Source organism: Phlebotomus papatasi, chromosome 3, assembly GCF_024763615.1.
Source record: "Phlebotomus papatasi isolate M1 chromosome 3, Ppap_2.1, whole genome shotgun sequence".
Classification (NCBI taxonomy): domain Eukaryota; kingdom Metazoa; phylum Arthropoda; class Insecta; order Diptera; family Psychodidae; genus Phlebotomus; species Phlebotomus papatasi.
The window spans coordinates 15,774,928-15,795,742 of NC_077224.1; the positions used below are offsets into that span (position 1 = coordinate 15,774,928).

The 20,815-nt window shown below is 32.1% G+C and overlaps 1 protein-coding gene across 12 annotated transcripts in view; it reads right to left on the bottom strand.

Annotated features, from left to right (window-relative positions):
• The window catches only part of LOC129807839 (histone deacetylase 4), a 134,084-nt gene that overhangs the window by 25,683 nt on the left and 87,586 nt on the right, over positions 1-20,815 (bottom strand). For 4 of the 12 annotated variants that reach the window (XM_055857397.1, XM_055857393.1, XM_055857399.1 and 1 more), the window contains 5 exons: positions 13,725-13,855; positions 5,236-5,343; positions 4,286-4,414; positions 4,100-4,170; positions 1,794-1,933 (listed from right to left, as the gene is read on the bottom strand). In XM_055857397.1, coding sequence (XP_055713372.1) covers positions 1,794-1,933; positions 4,100-4,170; positions 4,286-4,414; positions 5,236-5,343; positions 13,725-13,855 — 579 coding nt within the window. Of the gene's footprint in view, positions 1-1,793; positions 1,934-4,099; positions 4,171-4,285; positions 4,445-5,235; positions 5,344-13,724; positions 13,856-20,815 lie in introns of all 12 variants that reach the window. The other 8 variants (XM_055857395.1, XM_055857391.1, XM_055857396.1 and 5 more) reach the window with 3 other exon arrangements.

The window sequence follows — 20,815 nt, forward strand, 5'->3', positions numbered from 1 at the left end:
TAAGCCACGCCCCTTAAAAAAAATTATTTAGAAAAACAAACTAGAACGGATCGAAGTCAATTATTGGACATCCTGGTTGTAGAAGGGACGGACAAAAGAGAGAACACTCTCAAATTCATTTGTGGATCAATCAATAAGGGTCCATTTATCAAAGAAACGCCACGCCCCTTAAAGAAACTTATTTCAAAAAATAAAGTAGAATGGAGTAAGACCCATTGTTGGATATCATGGTTCTAGGAGCGACTGTTGAAAAGAAATGAGCCAACTTTCAAATGCATTTGTGGACCAGTCAATAAGATTTCATCTATAAAAAAGTACGCCACGCCCCTTAAAAAAATATTTCGAAAAACAAACTAGAACGGATCAAAGTAAATTATTAGATATCCTTGTTATAGAAGTGACGGATGAAAAAAATGAGAGTACTCTCAAATGCGTTTGTGGAGCAACCAATAAGGTCCCATTTATCAAAAATATGCCACACCCCTTAAAGAAAATCGTTTCGAAAAACGAACCTATAATGGATCAAAATTAATTGCTGGATATCTTACGGTTGCAGGAGAAAATAACGCACAAAAATAATGAAAACTGCCAATAAGGCACCACCTATAAAAATACGCCCCGCCCTTTAAGAAAATTTGTTTCTCTGAAAAAAAAAAAATGCAGTGGCTCAAATACAATTCGATGGTTGTTGATGAGATTTTCTGAAAAATCTACTCTTACTCATAAGGAACGCCTACTTTGAGGATATGGCGACACAGAAGCCACGCCCACTTAGAAGCAACGCCCATTTGTATATTTTATGCCCTGGTCAAATTTTATCTTATAAATATTAATAAAAATTGTCGAATGGACTAGAGCCAGACTGGATGGTGAATTACTTAAACCCCTCCCACTTATCAAAAAAGGAATACCGACTTATTGATATATATTTTCACAATATAAAATTTCAATTTTTATTCTTTTTTTTACTTTTGGAAGAAAATTATCTCTTTTTTTGTGATAACTTGCAATAAAAAGCACGTTATTTTCATTTTTAATCACAAACCCGGGAAAGAATGGGGCGTGGCTTAATTTTTCATAGACAGATTTTTGGATTCTTCTTCAACTCAGAGTTGTAAGCATTATCTTCCAATTAAATATAAGAAATACTAAATTTTCCACTAATGTATACTTGTAGCCTCTAATGGGGGCGTAACCTAAATTTATTTAAGAGAAATCTTACTCAGATCAAATATTACTTTCATTGCAAAAAATAAATTTTACAGTAAAGTAATGGCAATACTTTTTATTCTCCTCTCATCACACCATTCAGTGGAGTTAATCTTTGTGCTCAAGAGTACAAAGATCCAGCAGCAAAATCACACTTGAAGTGAGGACAAAAAAAGTACGAGGAGTGTGCGATAAAATGTATTGCAATTGAAAATCATCCAGTTTATTCTGGATCTTTTCTTCACTCCAATCACAAAGAACACAAGCTCGATGAAAAAAAAACTCTTCTACCACATAAATACGAAAAAAAAGAGGTCTTAGGGATCTTAAGCTACAAAAACATCAACAAAATATCGTTAGAATTTAGAGGTCATAAATATCAAAAGAAAATTCTCAATCATTTCTTTTTTGGATCTTCTCAAACTTTCCTTTCATTTTTTTGGACAAAAGAAGAAAGAGAATCACACAAAACATTTTATATTTTTTTAGATATAAAACACTCATGCAATTTGCAGTGAATTTAGAGCCAAAATTAGGAAGGTTACAAAAATATTCTTGTTATTGAGAGGTAAAAGTTATCTTACCTGTCTTGCGGAGTGGAAAATCGGAATCATATTTGGCGATTGATGATGGTGGTTGTGGAATTTTGTACGGATGAGAACTAACTGAAGCTACTCCAGCACCAGCAGGCAGGGATTCACCTGAAGAACTCTTAACGACACCCCTTAAGAAAATAATTGCAAAAATACATTAATAATAAAATAAAAATTAAAAATGTTTTGGGAAATATTTAGCAAATATCGAGAAACTCTTTAATTTAACAAAGAAAAACATGTTAATGGTCTGGATATTTTATTAAGATGGTGAATAAATGTCAAAATCATTTTAAAAAAAAATTGAAATCAATAACAAGATCAACGTTTCTTAACTCGTTATCATTGTGGAACTTGAAGTGTCTTAGCTAAAAATTACAATTTAAGATTGTATAGACTTTACGAATTGTCAATAAAAACCACTCAGGTTTAGCATGTAATTTAACAGGAATAATATTAAAGGTTTGTCGAGGTACAACACACTTACATTGGCTCCAAAAATCACATATATATATACCACAAATGTTTTTGTGTTCATAAATCAGCTAAGACTCTGTACAACATCAGCTTCTACGGTCCAAGATGTTTTCATTTATATTCTTTATATTTGATCAAATTTAATGGACGCATTTTACCAAAATTTTGCAGAAAAAAACAATGATTTTAGTCAGATGAGAAGTTTCGTTAAGTGTGGACAATCTTGAAATCTAGCTAAGACACTTCAAGTTCCACAAAAGCATTGTGTTTGAATGAGACATTTGGTCCCAATTCTGAGGAAAGGATCAAGAAAAATTCAAAATATTCATTTTCTGAAATTGAAAAATCAAGATCAATATGACAAATTTATCATATCATCATCTGATATCCAAGACACAAATCGTGTGTTTACAATTTTGGATCCAAGGACTTCTCGACATCTCATTTTTCCATACGTTTTTGCATAGAGGCATTGAAGATTATTGGCAAGTTTTTTTCCTAAAGAGAATTGAAACCTACAAATGCATCGCGTTAGAATATGAAATCTTGATCTCACTAATATTTGACACCATGAAATTTTGATCTTGATCTTGATTTGAGAATTGAAAAAATCATTAATCATTTTATCCACTTTCATAGACTAATTGAGAGCAACATTCGTTAAAAATTGTTTTTTTTTATATAATGAAAATCGTCTGTATAGTGCAGCAAAAGGAAATGTCAAAATTCCGTCAAACAGACATTTTTTTACGCAAATCGATTTTTCGCTGAGGAATTTAATTATTTTAAGTACTTTCCTAAGTTTGAGGCTAAAACTAAAATCAAAATTTCAAGCTAACAAAAAAAATCACGGATCAAGATTTCTTAGAACGTGGAACATGATCTGTGGAACAAAAAGTGTCTCAGTTAAGAATCATTGTGCACACTTAATTCATGATTAAAAAAACTACTAATTCTACCATTAATTTAATCAAAATAGTAGCTGTAAGATGTTTGGAAATAGAACACACAAAAGTTGCCTACAAAAAATGTGCTATACCATATAAGCATTTCAGTGTTTATCATTAGTTTTTTGAGATTCCTTACAATCTGAATTCCTGTGGTCATTTTAATTGTTTTTCCTTTATAAATTTTGTCAATTTTGGAAAAGATTGCAGGAAAAAACAATGATCTTTGTCAGATAAAAACTTTGGTTAAGTGTGGACCATCTTGGAGTCTAGCTAAGACACTTCAAGTTCCACCGGTACATCGCACCAGAATAAGATATTTTGATCTTGTTATTTTTGAGTTAGAATCGATTGATTTATGAATCTTTTTTTTTAATTTTTGTAATAGTAGGCGGTTTGTGTCCTGGATAATAATATTTTGAGACAAACGTTAGGTTTGTCGTTCTTTAATTTTCTTGTGTTTATATAATATTATCAAAATCCTCAAATTTGAGGGCTAATATTAACATAAAATTAAAAAATTAACATAAAACATTAGGTCGCTGTCACCGATTGGTTCCAGTTTTAAACGTTTGCAATTTCTAGCCAGTCAGGGAATACGTTAATAAAAAAATTGAATCAATAATCCTATTTTACAAAAGAGGAACAGATTATCCTTCAATCATCTTACTTTTTGAAATTTCTTGTCAGAAATTCACATTTGAGATTTTCTAGGACAGCTTCCCTTTATTAAAAAAAAGGTTTTCCCTTGCGCAAATAAACAAATAAAAGAAATCTTGGAGGAAATAACATTTCTTGGAATGATTTATCTTAAGAATCACCCATTAAATATTCTCTATTCCATTTCAATTTTTTATGTTTTCATATTCTTACCAATTCCGATATGGTGATGATGATGTCATGCCATTTGTTGCTGCATTCTGCTTCTTGTTCATCAAGAAAGTCTGCACAGAGAGAGCAAAAGACAAGCAGATAAAAAATAGAGACATATTTTAGCAAAAAAAAAGGATAAAAGGCACCAAGTAATGTAACATCTCTATCGTGACTTGTATTACTAACCTGAAGTTTCTGTTTGACCTCTGAACTTGCATTTGCACTGCAATTATTCTCTTTGCGTCTCATCACCTCCCTTTCGCGACGTTCTCGCTGTTGTTGCTGTTCTTCTGCAATTCTCTGTTCTCTCAGTTCCTGGAATACGCCATTGGAAAGCCCCGCAAACTATAGATAATGTACCAGAGAAGGGAATATACGTGTGACAGCGAAACAACAAAAGAAAGTGAGGGATTTGGACCTCAAGGAGCAAGAGACAAAAGTTGATCACAAAAAAAATCCCTATGGGTCGCTCAGAGCAAAAGTGGGCTATTTTAGAAGGGAAATGCATATACGATAGACCCATTTTGCTTTCTGAGCGTCTCATATGCAACTTTGAGCCTCTTCCTTGAGATTAAAAATGCAAAAAATTTAATAAATATAATAAAACAGGAAGGATATTTGATTGTGAGGGATTGTTTTTTTTTTAATAAAAATTTTTGAGGATCGCCAATACCACCCCTCAAATTCTTTTATTGTTCCCCATAATACAGAAAACAAGAAAAAATAAATTGACCTGCAATATTGCTTGATGATGGATAAAGGAATATTAGTGCTATTCCAATTAAAAATGAACACGATTTTTAGCACATGACTGTTCCCATTTGCTTCTGCATTATCGACTTTTCTTTGTATTGGTTCCTGTCATGACTCTTTAGTGGTTTCAGAACACGACGAGGACTGGGGAAAGCAGTCGAGACAGGAACCAAGACAGAGAAAAGTCGACAATGCAGAAGCACTTCAGAACAGCCATGTGCTAAAAAAATCAGGAGAAAGATATCCCTTTTTCATTTCCTATCGAAACAGCACCATAAAGGACAAAGATGACTCAGAAGGAAAATCGATTAAGAAAAAAAATGATCATGAAAGATCAAAAAATGCGGATATAGGGGTCTTTTTCGTACTTTCATGGAACCAACCTGATATTTGTGCTCCAATTGAAGTTTATGCTGAAGCTCAAGTTGTTTGTTCTTCTCATGAAATGTATGCCAGAGCATTTGCTTCTGCATTTCTTGCTCCTTCTTGAGCTGCAACGACAAGAAAAAGAAACCCATCCCATTGAGTATAAGACTTTTAAAAGCAATCCTCCTCCACCCATCCGCTAATACACCATTCAACCCCTTTTGCAATTTTATATCCAAGAATAAAAGAACCAAGTAGAAAAAAAGGCATCCGCATTTAATTGTTGCTAATTGTTAGCGAAGGAGGAGTTTATAGAGGAAGAAAAATAACGTGATCATCTCATTAAAGATTTCTACGTTTTGCCGCAAACAGAACCACACGCCGTGATCTTAAGAGTTCATGTTAAAAAATAAATAATAATACACGTGATTGATTGAACTTCTTTTTTCTCCTTACTCTTGCATAAGACTCTGTTCGATCAGACATCTAAAGATAGATTGATTGAAAATTATTACAATTTAAATAACCGGATTCTAGTGACATTAGATCTTGCAAATTCAACAACATTGCAAACACTTGATCAATTCACTGATCACGTTTCCTTGGAATGTGGTCAAAAATTTAATTAACACGAATATTCTAATTAAGAAATTAGACATTTTTGTAGCATTCGAATTGAATAATTTTTACCATCGATTGAGGCATAAAATTACACAATGGATTAGTGGTCTAGGTCTAGAAGAATAAGTCCTTTGTATTCTAAATTTACGACTTTAAAATGATTGCTGTATGTATGAAATTTCTATGAGAAATTTATAACTATATCTCAAAGATAGAGCAATTAAGCCTTTATTGTCGTTTGACTATCATTTAATATTTCCAAAAGTCAAACGGTATAAAAGATATATATTTATGGTGCTATCTACGTTATCGACTTTTCCTTATACTGGCTCATATAACGACATTTTGGTGGTTTTAGAACACGACGAAGATTGGGCAAGACAGTAGAGACAGCAACCAATACAGAGAAAAGTCGATAATGCAGAAGCACTTGAAAACAGTAAAGTGCTAAAAAAAAAGTGCAGATATTTTTATGAAAATAGAGGAAAAGGTAAGACCAAAATTGTTTCTGAGGAAAACTGAATCAGCTGATTCTGAATTAAACTTCTTGCTAATTCTGCTCTGGTCTCCTCTACCGCAAAATGATTTAGAACATCAAAAATCTTAAACCTTGATGGTTTAATTCGCTTATGTAAATTTGTCATGGATTGTCAGACAGTTTTACACAACCCAATTTTTTTCAATTCTGTTTTGCAAAATGAATAGGGAGAAGTAGGGAACCTTTGAAATTGGGGCAGTTTTGAAATTTGGATTTTTCACCAAGACTTAAATGAAATTGAGCCTTATCGTGATATGATTTAGCTCCATAAACAGATTGAGAAACTAAATTACATTATTATATGGCTCAATTCCATTTAAAAATAGGAGAAAATTTCCAATTTCAAAGCTGCCCCAAGTTCAAAGGTGTCCCTTTTTCCCCTATGAACTATATTGCACATATCTTTGTCATATTTTTATCACTTGACAATTCGTTACATGAAAACGTAGTACATTTTTTCCGTACTAATTGACCATCCTTAAGAAAGATATTTTCTAGAATCATTCATGCGTGAAACTGCCCCACTTTTCTCTACCAATATTTAAAACAATATGAAAATACTATTTTTTTTGCATACTTCCAATAGAAGTTTGGTTTTAAACTACATGGTAAAAACTTTCGGTACATATGTGTTCCAAAAATTAGCTCGTCCACGGACACTCAAATTTTTGACACAATATTGTTCCTTTTATGGTGTCTACACACTAGAAGCAATTTTCGTCAAAAATTGCCTTTAAAAAAAATTGACGTTTCTGCCTACAAGGATAGGGGAAATTTTCTTTAAAAAGTCATTTTTAAAGAAATTGCTCCTAGTGTGTAGAGGCCATTACGAGACTTAGGAAGATACTCAACATTAGTAACGGATTTGTTCCAAAAATTAGCTCGTCCATAGACACTGAAAATTTTTGGAACAAATTTGTACCTTCTAGTAGAAACAAAAAGACACCCCATATTAGTAATGACTTTGTTCCGAAAGCCACCATCGAAGCGAGGAGGACGCCAAATTTGTGGAATTTTTCGAGCTACAATATTTTATGGTTTAACTTTTTTTTTTAAATTCGAGATTCCCGAGATTCCCTTCCCCTCCTGCTGCCAGCACTCGAAAATGATTTTGTAATGCACGCGTCTGTATAAAACACTGTTAAGTTGACTTTTATTTGATGTTCCTTATGAACTTTCGCCACTGAAATCCATCTCGACTGAAGCATATACCTTAACTGTTAGACGAAACGGGGAAGTCTATTCAATTAAACAAATTTGTTTCCGACAATGGGAACAAAATGTCTATATTTGATTCCAACTTTTAGAAACAAATTTATATAAAACGAAATCGACTCAAATTTGCAGATATTCCACTATCCAAATAAATAGTATTTGTAATGAATTGATGTAAAGAACTTAAATCCGGTGACCGTTAAGACGGGTGTTTGGCTGTGGCAGCAGCTCAAAAAACTATCTATTAATCTGTAAGAAACATACATTCATTTTCAATCGCTTACCCCTAATAGAGCAGCGAGCTCAGATCATTTGGTTTGGACCTCCACTTCTTTTTTTTTTTCACTATATTACTTCAGAAAGTTGTTTGGGGTCGATCTCGGAACCTTTTTAGGCAAGATTACAAATTTAAATAGGAAATTGAAGAACTGGTAGTGCTATCCATTTTTTACTTCATGAGAGTGAATCGACCAGGGTGACTGATACTCTCACTGATGACGAAGACTGACAACAGTTACCTAACAATAAGAGCGTCAAAGAAATTTTTCAGCATCCATGAGGATGGTAGGGCTTGGGCGTATTAAAGGAATAAAGGAATAGTATTGATGGGTCATGGCCGCCGCCTGGGTTAACATGCGTGGAATAGGCCGTACGCTGTACAAAAGCTAGTAACGAATCATGTATTATGAGCTTACCGCAAAATTTTCATTACTTAAAATTTTAATGGGCCCTTACAACCGATCCTAAAATTAAGTGCTACTTGAAGAATTTTAAGTTAAAAAGATTAAATTCTTTAAGAATTTTGACATTTTTAAATCAAACATATTTAACGGAAAATTTTAAAATTTATCTCATAATTAAAAGGGAATTCTAGAAACAAGGACAGAACTTAATAACTCTAATATTTTTTGACGTAACTTAAAAAAAATGCGTGATAAAACACAAAATACTAATAAATCAGCTGCCAATAACATTTACAGTGCCCGCTTCGTAATCCGGATGATTGGGAGACAATAGGACAGATGTCCGCTTCGTAATGGGGATGGATTTTTTGAATTTGTTCAACGTCTTGAAAATATAATACGAGATTTTTTGTAGAATTAGAATAAAAGTTTTAAAGAAGATTAGAAATACATAATTAGAGAATTCTATGCTATTATACTTCATTTATTAAACAAAAACATCACAGGATAATTCATTTTCATTGCTGAATACTCGTGCATACATAACCTCAAAATGATTTTAAATGTAACCGTCGATAACTCGTCCAGATTACGGCGATCCGGATTAGAGAGCGGGCACTGTACATCAAATTGTTATAGGGGAAAACACGGTACCTTCGGACGACTCAAGCTTCAAACAATTCATTTTTTCAATATGTTTTTAATGAATATCAAAAGAACCCTGTTGGCCAAATCCATTAAAAATATAGAAGAAAAAGAGTTCTTTGAAACTTGAGTAGTCCGAAGATAGCGTGCTTTCCCTACTAAAGAAGATCTTAGAAAATTAATCCATATTTTTCAAGTGTCAACAAAAACGAAAATATTCGACAGCCTCAAAAATCAAATTTCAAAACTCTGTTTGAAATTGCCCCGCCATCCCTTTCTGTCTAATTTAATTTTCATTAAGAGACAAGAAAATGAAGGAAAATTAAAATAAATATATTGGGTGATAAAAAGTTAATTTTTCTGTCACATTCAATCTTATTAAATATTCAAAGTCATTTCTTCGGGCTGTTGTGGCTTTTAGTGATGAGACAGACAAGTCCGATTGAGACAAGTGCTGTATATTATACAGAATCTTTGAATGACCCAAAAGATCACACAGGAAATGCCTTCCAATCTTCCCAATGCATCATCATCAACACACATGGGACAATTATATTTTCTTCTTTTAGCACCGCTGTCTCTCCCTCAGAAAAATATATATCATGGGCAGTGAATAAAATTAAATTGAAATAAATTTAAAAAAAAAAATTGTGGGAAATAAATATAGAAACAATGAGAACAGCTGGTGTATAATTCTTTCACACTCCTTCTCAATCTCAAAACAACCTAAAATAATTCAGCCACTTTGACCTATTAATAGTCAGGCGGATACACAATTGGCACCTTGCTTGTCTCACTTGGTGAGATTTATCTGGGCAACCACACCTCTGTCTCTATGAGCATCCCAACCACCCTCATTTTTCGATGAAAGAGTATATACGGTGCATTAAGAAAGTGAACCCACCGGCAAAAGCAAGAAGAAGAAAAAATCTTAAGCACGTCCCATTGAAAGAAGAGCAAGATCATCAATTAAGAAGATCACTTTTCCTATCACCTCACTCAACATCTTTAGCTTTGACGTTGGTCCATCATTTTTCCTCTTTCACTTTCAGGCATCGTGCTAACAGTTTTTTTTTCTTCTGCCTCGTTTTTCTTTTTTCCCATGCCTTTTCTTCTTTTTTTTCTATTTTTTTATTCATTGACAAAAATTTATATATTCTTCACACTGACTGCCTGTGTCTTAATACCCACCCAGAAATATCACAAATATAGAGTTGACAATTTATTTGTGCCTTTTTGCCTTCATCCAAGTTCAAGAGCTGTCTCTATGACACTTCACGAGCACACTTTCCCATCTCAATCTATGCACAGATGATGGGGGTCAGGAGGAGAACCCCAAAAAACTTAAGGTATATAATAAATGAGTCTTATGTTTTTTTTTCCTTCTGCTCCACCCTCATATATCTGCATATATAATATAAAATATCTCTATCATTATGATGAATCATTGTTGTCTTTTCTGCCCATTTACCAATGCGTTGTCGGTGATTTTTTAATAAAAATAACATTATAGAGAGACATCTGACTCATCCACTCTGACACAATATCAAGGTTATTTTTATGCTTTCGGCGAAAAAAAAAGAGGAAACTTGTAAATTTAAAAAAAAATTAGACATGTGAAAAGAATTGTTGTTTGCCAAAAACATTTCAGAAGAATGTCCAGTTGAAAAGTGGACACTAAAAGATTTGTTTGACATCGAACTCTTCAGCTGGTAACAAATTTTGTTTTTCAAAAGAAAGTGCCACAATTTACTTAAATTGTGGAAAAAAGGATTGTGTCTTGGCTTATAATATTAGATGCACCAATAAAGGGCTGTTACGATTCCATGCCAATCTTTTAAAAATTACTTTTCACACGGCAAAAATAACTACTTAGAAAAGTGATTTTCAAGAAATAGCAGCCGTATTAGTCCCTTTTTCATTAATCAAAAATTTTATAAGTCAAGACACAAACCATATTTCGGAGTTAGAATAATTCATTAGAAATATAGGAGATAGAATGTTCATATTTTGAATTTAAATAAAAAATTTTTAAATAAAAAAATAAAAAATAATGGGAAAGTGATCAGCATATAGATAGATGCGTCAGTCTTTGAATATTTAAATTTTTCTCTTTTTTCCGAAGCAAAATTTCTTTTTTTTTTTTATAAAACTTAATAAATACAAAATAGATAACAGTATACTGATTATAGTTATGCGAAAAGAATTTTGCTTCGGAAAATAAGAAAAAAAAATTTAATATTTAAAGGCTTGGCGTATTCAAAGGTAGGCCACTTTCCCCTAAAGTTACTGAATTTACAGTAGATTCTCTCTCAATTGGGCATTTATTGGGCTCATCGGGCAGTCTCAGGAAAATAAAAAAGTCACATTATTTGAAGGCATGAACGTTCGAAGGGAGAGTAATTCCCTCTAAATTCGTAAACAAAATTTGTATAACCAGCCGGAATGCGATGAAAAAGGAATAAAGAATATTTCTAATTATTTCTGTATTATATTCCTATGTCTTTGAAGGGCTTAAGAACCTCAAAATTCTTTTCCGAAAGCAATTTGTATGTGCAATTTGTACGTGAATTGTTGGTTATTTGCAGTTTGATAATTCATCTATCTATTGAAGATTATCTCGGATAAAAGGTAAATGGAACACTATCTGCACAAAAAGTCGTTGATGTTCGAAAAATTCAAATTCAATTTCGAATTTTCATGTCAAATTTTTGCACAGGGTGTAGAGAATGTATTAAGCATATCATATTAAAAAGCTTACAAAAAAATTACTCAGGGATTATGAAGTGACTAAATAATGGGACATAAGTAGTAAAAGCGTTGTTACTTAGTGCTTTTCCGCATAACAAATCTGACACATTTTGACACTTGAGCATTTAGAAATTCGAATAGGATGTAATTCAGCCACCTTGCGGAATTATCAAGAAGTAAGGATGTATCTTTTTTGAATTTTCAAATAGATCTACGAATTTTTCAAACTCTATTTCTAAATGCTAAGAGTATGACGTATATCATGTTTTCCGAAAATGCAAAATTATGAAAAATAACAGGGCTTGGAATTTATTTTGCACAGGAGGGATCAAATTCCAAACTTTGAATGCACATTTATCATAATAGAACATGTTAATTTGATCCATCATTTGCAAAAGGATCGAATTTGGATCACTTTGATCCTTTTGTTTTTACCAGTAGTGGAGAAATTTCAAAAAGATCAAATTTGTAAAGAATTTTAGAATATGTAACAGAACGAATTTTGAACCAACTGAAGGATCAAGTGAAATTTAGATATAATTTTATCATTCACAAGTAGACCTTGAAAAAATCGAAAAAGAGATTTTCTTACTTCTTGATAATTCCGCAAGGTGGTTGAAGTACATCATATTCGAATTTCGAAGTGCTCAAGTGTCAAAATGCACTGGTATTCTCTTTGTTATGCGGAAAAACATAAACCAACGACGTTTATTGTTTCTGTACCATTATTTAGTCACTCCATAATCACTGAGTAACTCGTTTGTAAGCTTTTTAGTGCAATATTCTATAAATTTTCCTCATCTGGTTCGAAAATTTAGTGTAAAAATTCGAAATTGAATTTGAATTTTTCGAACATCAACGACTTTTTGTGAAATTCCATTGTTTTTTATCCAAGACACTATTGGAGAATCAAAATCTACTTGTGTTTGCACCCATTACATTTTGAAAGAATTCCTCGCATTATTCTTAAGTTCTTAAAAAAATCATTCTATCTGGTCATAGCAGCTGCTCATCTAGATTCATCTAAAAGTGTCTCGGCTAAAATTGAATTTCGACTATTCGAATTAATTTTCTGGCATCTTGTTACTATATCACGCTTAAAACTTGCTATAAAATTTTCTGATTGATTGGGAAATTATAATGAAACAGAAATGAATGTATTTCCGTGAAGATTGACATTGTTGACATATGCGACATTTTTCGAAATTCGAAAAAGAACTGACAAAATTTCTTTTTTTTTTTGCTTAACAAGAAATCAAAATGCCTTTGCTTTGATTTTTTTTATCATATTGTTCCAATTTCATATGAGGTTTTTCGCAGGAAAGCAATTTTTGCTTTAGACTATAATTCTTGCAAGCAACGCATATACAATAGCTCTCGTGAATTTTAGAAAGAGTTTGAATAGAGTTTGGAGATTCGTTCCAGTTTGTCCGTGGGCGATCTTTGAATAACTCATCCTGGCTCGTTATACAAGTTGATTATGTATGAAAGAACCTCCTTATTTCCGGGATTTAAACTAACCCATCTGGTCCTTAGAAAATGAGTATTTTTTCGAAATCTCTTTCCTTTTTAAAAAGGCTTCTGACAATCTTGAAAGAACGGCTTTTAAATTACGAAGAATTATATGAAACTGTTTTGTTCTCTTTTCTTAAAGTTGATCCTAATTGGAAAAACTTACAACATGAAACTGTTAAGAATATTACTACTCTATCTCTTTTGAAAACAAGTACAATTTAGAATAATTCCAAAATTGAAAAGGGGAACTTCAAGTTGAACAAAATTATCACGGCGTATGTTCTGAAAGTTCGTCAAAATAATCAAGTGAGACATTAATTCTTATCTTGAAAAACAGACACGCAGAGAGTGGTGAGACAAGAGAATAAACAAAGTCCGCCCCAGAGCAAAATCATCATCGTTTCCGGATGAAGCGTGACGAGTGTTGAAGATTAGATAGAAACGGTGCGAAGTATAGTGAATAAAAGAACAATCATATCCTCCCCATAGTATAATCTTAAAACAAATTTGACATAGAGATTATTATTCTTTTTCTTACCTCCAAAATTTGCTGATTAATGTCATCTGGAGTCTGTGGTTGACTTGCAACACCATCCAGCGGTATAGTTCCACCCGCACTGGGCATCACAAGAACCCGATCTCTACCCACCGCTGAATCGCGAGCCATTTCTGCAGAAAAAAAATCAAAGAGAGAAAACATTTGTTTAGAGTAGGATAGATGAGTAGAGAGAGTTTTTGAATGAAAATCCACCAAAATATTATTTATAGAAAAATATTTTCATCCGCTTTACAACTACCCCTCCTAAACCGTATAATTCTGGCGCGAAAAAGCTTCAGAGGTTTTTTTTTTTTTTTGTTTTACTTCATTCTATTTAGCACTCCTTCGGAGCACCACAAACTTGCTCAATGACATTGAAATGGCGCGGTTAAAAAATATATAAGAAATTTTCATATTTTTTCTTTTATTCCAATCTCACTATATATGTTTTTCTTTTGCTCTCTAGCCCCACTCGCCAACACTTTCTCACATCGTTATTACGTGATTGGTGTATTTTTGCGAGATAAGACATTTTAGAAAGACAAGCCAGGATGTGTTAAAATTTATAAAAGAAAATTCACAACATCGTTTCCATCTGTCGTAAAGATGAAGTAAAAAAAAAAAATAGAAATATTTTCTTTCAACTCTCTTTCTCTCTGAATGTGATGTCTTAAGCTTTACTATGCACTTAGAGACACGTGCTGTTTTACTTGGAACTTTTAATTGCGATTCATTGAATAGTCACAGCTATTGTTATGTTACAGGGAACTTAATGATCTTTGATCGAGCTAATGCTCATACTTTTATGCATTGGGCATCCCTAAGATCAAGTTCGTGGGCGTAGCCAGGCAAAAGTGGTTAATCAGATGTTTAGTCATGGCCTGTACTATTTGTCGCGTATACCACAACACTTCGCCACAACCCGAAACACCTTCCCATCTTCAAATTAGAAAGGCGAAATTCGCTACGTAAGATAAAAAGAAATGTTTTGGGTTAAATTTGGAATTCAGAACAATACAGAATTCCGGACAAGCCAATTTGGCAGTTCAGACATTGATACTCTAGTAATAATTTAGCAATTATGCAATTCTAGAGTGTAGGGGAGACTGGGGCAAAAAGTCACAATTCGAAAAATTCAAAATTCAATATCTTCCAAGGTAAAAAAGATAGCGGCTCAATTTTTTTTTCTATAGATAGCCTCCATAGACCTTCTTTAATGTCGTAAGTTTCTTAGAATTCGAACAAGAAATTTAGAAAATAAAAAATATCGAAATTTTTAGTCCTATTTTTGAAATATTTTCCTTGCACAAGATAACAATTATTACCTACACAGTAAAAAAATTTACAACCATAGCGGTTGGTAATTTTTGCACGAACATTATGGTTGTAAGGTTTGTGTATTGGAAATGTTGTGTATTGGCAAAGTTGTGTATTGTCAATTTTATAAAATGGCTTCCTGTCTATAATTTTGATTGTAGAGTAATTTTGTTCGGTTTATGTGTATTATCTGTGAAAAGTCTCTGTATTAAACAAAGAAAAAAAGAGAAAAAAAGAACAAGAAAAGAAAAAAAAAACATGAAAAGAGGGTCTAGACTTGAACCCATAACCTCTGCGTTGATGGTCTCGCGTTTTCCGGCTGCGCCACGAACTTGCTTAATTCTCTTAAGCAAATGGCCAAGAATTGCATCGTTAATTTTTCTAATTTACATGTTGATTCCTCTGTTTTCTGTTATTACATAATTATTCCTCATTTTTCACGACTGAGGCACATTTTAAGAATCCAATGAATGACTCTAGAAGACAATTAGGCGGTTAAAAAAGCGAAAAATGTCTAAAATCTTCGAAAAATTGCAATAGTAAACAATGAAATTTTGACAGTTCTCACACAAATTTTCCAATACACAAATTTCATTACACAAACTTAATTTTACTAGCATTATGTTAGTATCGTACTACAAATATGATAGTAATTTTACAATTTACAACCAAAATGCTTGTGACATTACACAACTTTTCCCATACACAACATTATTTCTCACACAATTTTTTACTGTGTACTTATTTTCCAAAATTGATGCACTGGTGAATAGTTTCTAAATAATTTGGATTTTTTGAATATGAATCCGCTATCTATTTTAGAATTTCATAAAAATTCTTTTCTCCATCCATTCTCTTCTTTTCAACATCACACCAAATTAAATTCAATTCTGTCTAATTTATAAAAAAAATGCCAAATTTTTGATTTCACGAAATTTTACCGATCTAAAAGGTGTACCGGAGGCATAAAAATCCATGCTGCCCGTCTTGCAAACGCAAGCAATTTTTAAGTGGTGATAGCCAAAGTCCTAAAAGACAAAATCCCGAACGTAAAAAAAACCCCCGAATGGTCAAAATTCTGAAACATAGGATAATGAGGATTGAGGATATTGTGTGGAATAATTTCCCGAAGTAACCTTTGAGAATTCGGGATTGTGGCTTTCAGGTTTCTGGCTTTTCAAGATTTTCGTTTTTGGTAATTTTGACTTTTCAGGATTTTGGTTATTCAGGATTTGTTTTTTTTTTTTCTTCGAAATTTTGGCGTTAGAGACTTTTTGGCTTTCGAAATTTTGACCGGAACCCCCCAGTAACGAAAGAGTTTTGGGTTCGAAAAATTTTGACGGTGGCGACCCCCCAATTTCTTCAGAGCGTGGTGGTCACCATCAAAAACTAATTTAATTCTGTGCGGTGGCCACCAATGCGGCGGCGCTACGGTATTTTCCCCACATTCACCACCAAAAGTTCGGTGTTTGTACAGTAGTACGACGTGTAGGACTCTGTATAGTACTTGTCTTATGGAAAATTTGTACAGCGTGACACAAGACGTTCCTGGAACTTTGTTCCGGATTCGTCTGTCAGATGGCTGAATCCTCAGAGTTGTGATTTTTTTATTAGTGAAAAATGCTAAATTAGTGTTTTTTCAAGCAATTGACCAGCAGGATTCCAGAGAGCAGTACAGGTACGTGATAATTTGATTGCAATTCTGTAGAGTTTTTCATTTTTTAGGTCTTAAAAACACTGAAATATAAAAGTGACGCTTAGTGAGCGTCCTTTGGTTTTTGGGGCTCCCAAGGCAATTTTTTTTATAAAATATTCTTGAAGAGTCCCAAATTCAAGTTAGTAGTGCTGTTTAATAAGAAAAAAAATATCTGGGCAGTAGATGAAAAAAAGTTTGCATTAGGAAGCTCTAACCTCATTCTAATTCATTTTCCATCCGGAAGCCTTTTTTGGGCCCCACATTCAATTTATAATAAGGTGTGAGAATTTCCTCAATCTCCATGGATAAGTGTATTGGGTTTAAAAAGGATTTCTTTGATAGGATTTTTTCTTTAATTTTTTTTAGGGTAATTTTGGGCAACATGTTTTCATTTCTCAAACACTTTCTGTCCGGAAGTATCTTTTCTAGGGTTTCAGATCGTAATTAAGGATGAAATAATCGTATTTCCTCAATCCTTGTGGATCTGCGTGTTATATTTAACCCTTTAAGGACGAAATACTTTTTACTGACCGAAAATGAACAATGAAAATGAAACCGATAATCAAAATCAGTGACACGTTTTACATCTAACCTTGTAAAATCTAACAGTCTGATTCGGTGCATTTTTTACCTCTACATGATAGGGACAAAAATAACCTAAAAAATCAAGAAATTTTTCTGACGATACCAATGAATGATAATTGTCACTCTAATGAAAAATATAATGTATATGAGCGTAGTAACTTTCTATTCACAAAAGGGTTTTGCTTAAAAAAATTGGAATATAAAAAAAGTAATTTGAAAATTGCTCAATTTTGAGCTTAAATATAGCAAATAGCTGGACATTTGTAAAAAATATTCTAAATTCCTACAACTTTAAAAAATATGATACTCTCATGAATACAGAACTACGGTGCGCTTCCAATATTAAAACCATCACAAAAAGACAGCACTATTGTTAGAAGATGTGGTCTAACAAACAAAGAAAAAGAAAAGTAACGTTTTTGCTTATAACAGCAAATTATTTGAGGATCTGAAAAACTGTTGTCGCAAAGATTAAAAAATAAAGAATATAAATATATGAATTTTTCGTTTATATCTTTTCAATTATGTAAAAGTAAATAAATATTTAAAATAAAAGTCTTCGCCATTTTTAATTATTACTGAGATATTTCATTTAGGTCTCAAATAATTAAGACTAAAAAATAAAGGCCGCCAAAATATGAATATTTCAAAATTTAAAACTGTGAGCCTAGGTAAATGCTTGACGTAGACTGAAACATAGATACCCCATTGCAAAAGAAAGCGGAATAGGAATAACAAACGAAAAATTCCTTGGAATTTTCCACTATTTTTCCTTAACAAATTCCATAGGAATTTTCCATAATAGGTTCCAAGGAAAATTTAATGGATTTATGCTGGATTTTTGCTATAGAATACATCCATGGAAATGCTCGTGGAATTTATGTGGATTTTTCCACCAAAATAAAATGGAGAAAAAATGAAGCTGTCACATGCACCTCATGATTTTACTTCCGAATTTTATAGAAACGGCAAAGATTACGAGGATTATAATATGTTTTTATAAACCAGCAATAACGAATTGACACTTTGAGCAATAAAAAAATATTTTATTAAAAAAAAATTTTTTTCCTAAAATATATATTAATTAACATAAAAACATCATTATTTTAGGTTGGCGACCTATTTAATGTAATCACTTCATTATTATCTACACGAAACGCAGCATCGCATAATTAATTATATTATAATTGCCACACGAATCACTAGAAATGTTTGCGGAAGGTTTGGAAACAAATTCTAAAAGTTGTCGCAACACCATTTTATTTGTTTGACATTTGAGAAAACTAATGGAAAAATCCATATAAAACACTATGGAAAGATAGTGGAAATTTCCATATGTTTTTTCCAGCTTATCCCGCGGACGTTTCACGTGTGAGTTTCCATATAAATCTTCCGCGGAATACCGCGGAATTTAACGCTGGAATTCCAGCATGTCGTACTAGTAAATTCCATGGAGCACTATGATTTCCATGGAATTTCCGGCTTTATATTCCATAGGAAAACTTAGTGGAATTTTAGCGTCAAATTCCAGGGAATTTAGCCATTTGGACGCAACTTTTCCATTGGAATTTTTGCGGAATTTTGCTATGGGGTACGTTCTGAAAAGGTCTTGACATCAGCTACAACATAGTAAAATTTCAGCCCAATCGGATGAGTTACAGGTGATCTTATAGATCTCATGCATCTTACCCTTAGATTGAAGATCTTCAATGTCGTTTATTATTAAAAATTGTTGATTTTTTAATATTTATCAAAAAGTGCAGTCACCTGCACCTTATCTCAAATGTAAGCTTTTTTCTTAATTTTTTACATAGTAAAATTTTATAAAATAAATTCTAATGAAACAAAATCCATTCACTAACAACTGAATACAAATAATTTTACCCGTGACATTAGCTCTGAAAAATACGACCGATTTTAGTGTAAATTTTTCCCTGATTTCGTACACATTTCACGAGATATCTCCAAAACTACGTAGGTTGCCAATTTGGGGTTTTCGGTTGCCTATTCGATATTAAGTTGGCTTTTATTTTGGATTTATATTTTTTGCTAATTCATTCTACATTGACAGAAAACAGCTAATAAACCCAAAATTTTTTTCGGCGCGCTAGAAACATATGGGAAACATAGGAAATGTCATGCCTCTGATTTTACCCATTCACTCCCCTCCTTTCATTTTAACTTTTGAAGAGTAAAGTTAAGAAATAGCGAAAAAAGGGCACAAACATTAAAAAGAAATAACTTTAGGTAGTCAGGAAAAAATATTTTATCTACGGGTCACACGGGTGACCCAATCGTCTTTAAAATGTTAAAAATAATTTATTTGATAGTTTTTTCGTTATTTACTTTTAATAAGAAAATATTTTCATATGGGATTTTTAAAACTATTTTGTATAATCGTTACAGAAAAACTGGAGTGCACCGAGTTAACACTTATTGAGAGCCAGCAACTATAAACTTACGTCAAATGACGAGAAGGACGGACATAAGCGGTTAGGAAAACATCGGCAGAAAACATAATTTCTAATTAATTTTAATAAATTTTTCAAATTTTCTCGATTTTGTATGGTATTCGCACTTTCACGATTTAAGTAGCACATTTTGCATTTGGGTATATTGAGATGGCAACCCTAAAACATTATACTTCTATCGTATTTTAATAATTAATATTTCAAGTGGAACTTTTTACAAGTATTTAGATTGGACTGCTCATATTTAACACATAACTGTCGTACTAAAATATTTATTTTTTTGTTTTTATTTCTATAAGTAACTTAATTGCCGTCATTAATTGAGATACAGAAATGTCATTTCCTGGACATATTTTCTGTCTTTCCCTACGTTGTTTTTGCGTTTAAATGTAAATAATTTTATATTATACAACTTTCTAAAACATAACAAAAAACAGTTTCTATATTTGAGAAAAAAATGAATCTTTGATGCAAAACATGTTATTCTAGCGCGATACGCCACTCTTATTCTTAGAAAATACCAGTATTACACATAATATTTCTGGAGATTTGACTCAGATTTTTCACAAATGTGACACTTTGCATGGATTAATACAAGAACACTTTTTTTTAATAAAATATCAATCAATAGTTAATTATTATTGAAAGAAATAGTTTTTTGTGCCTAATTATCATTTAATTTTTATCACTAGAATGAATGAAACGCCATTCTTTAATAATCTTTTTAAGAAAATCAGCAAAAAATATTTATGAAAATTTAAAATTAAGGAAAATGTTCAGTATAAACCTTTTTAAGATAAAACCGGATTTAAAATGTACACAATTTTCTATCTAATTATGTAATGAAAAATTAAAAAAAAACCCAAAAATGCTCAAAATGCCACTAAAATCGCGAAAGTACGATATAAATAACATAAAAATTTGTAATTAAATTAATTAATTGTATTTTATAAATTTAAATGCAAATAAATTTAATTTTAGTATATATTTTAGATTTATTATTAAAAATACGGTTAAAACCG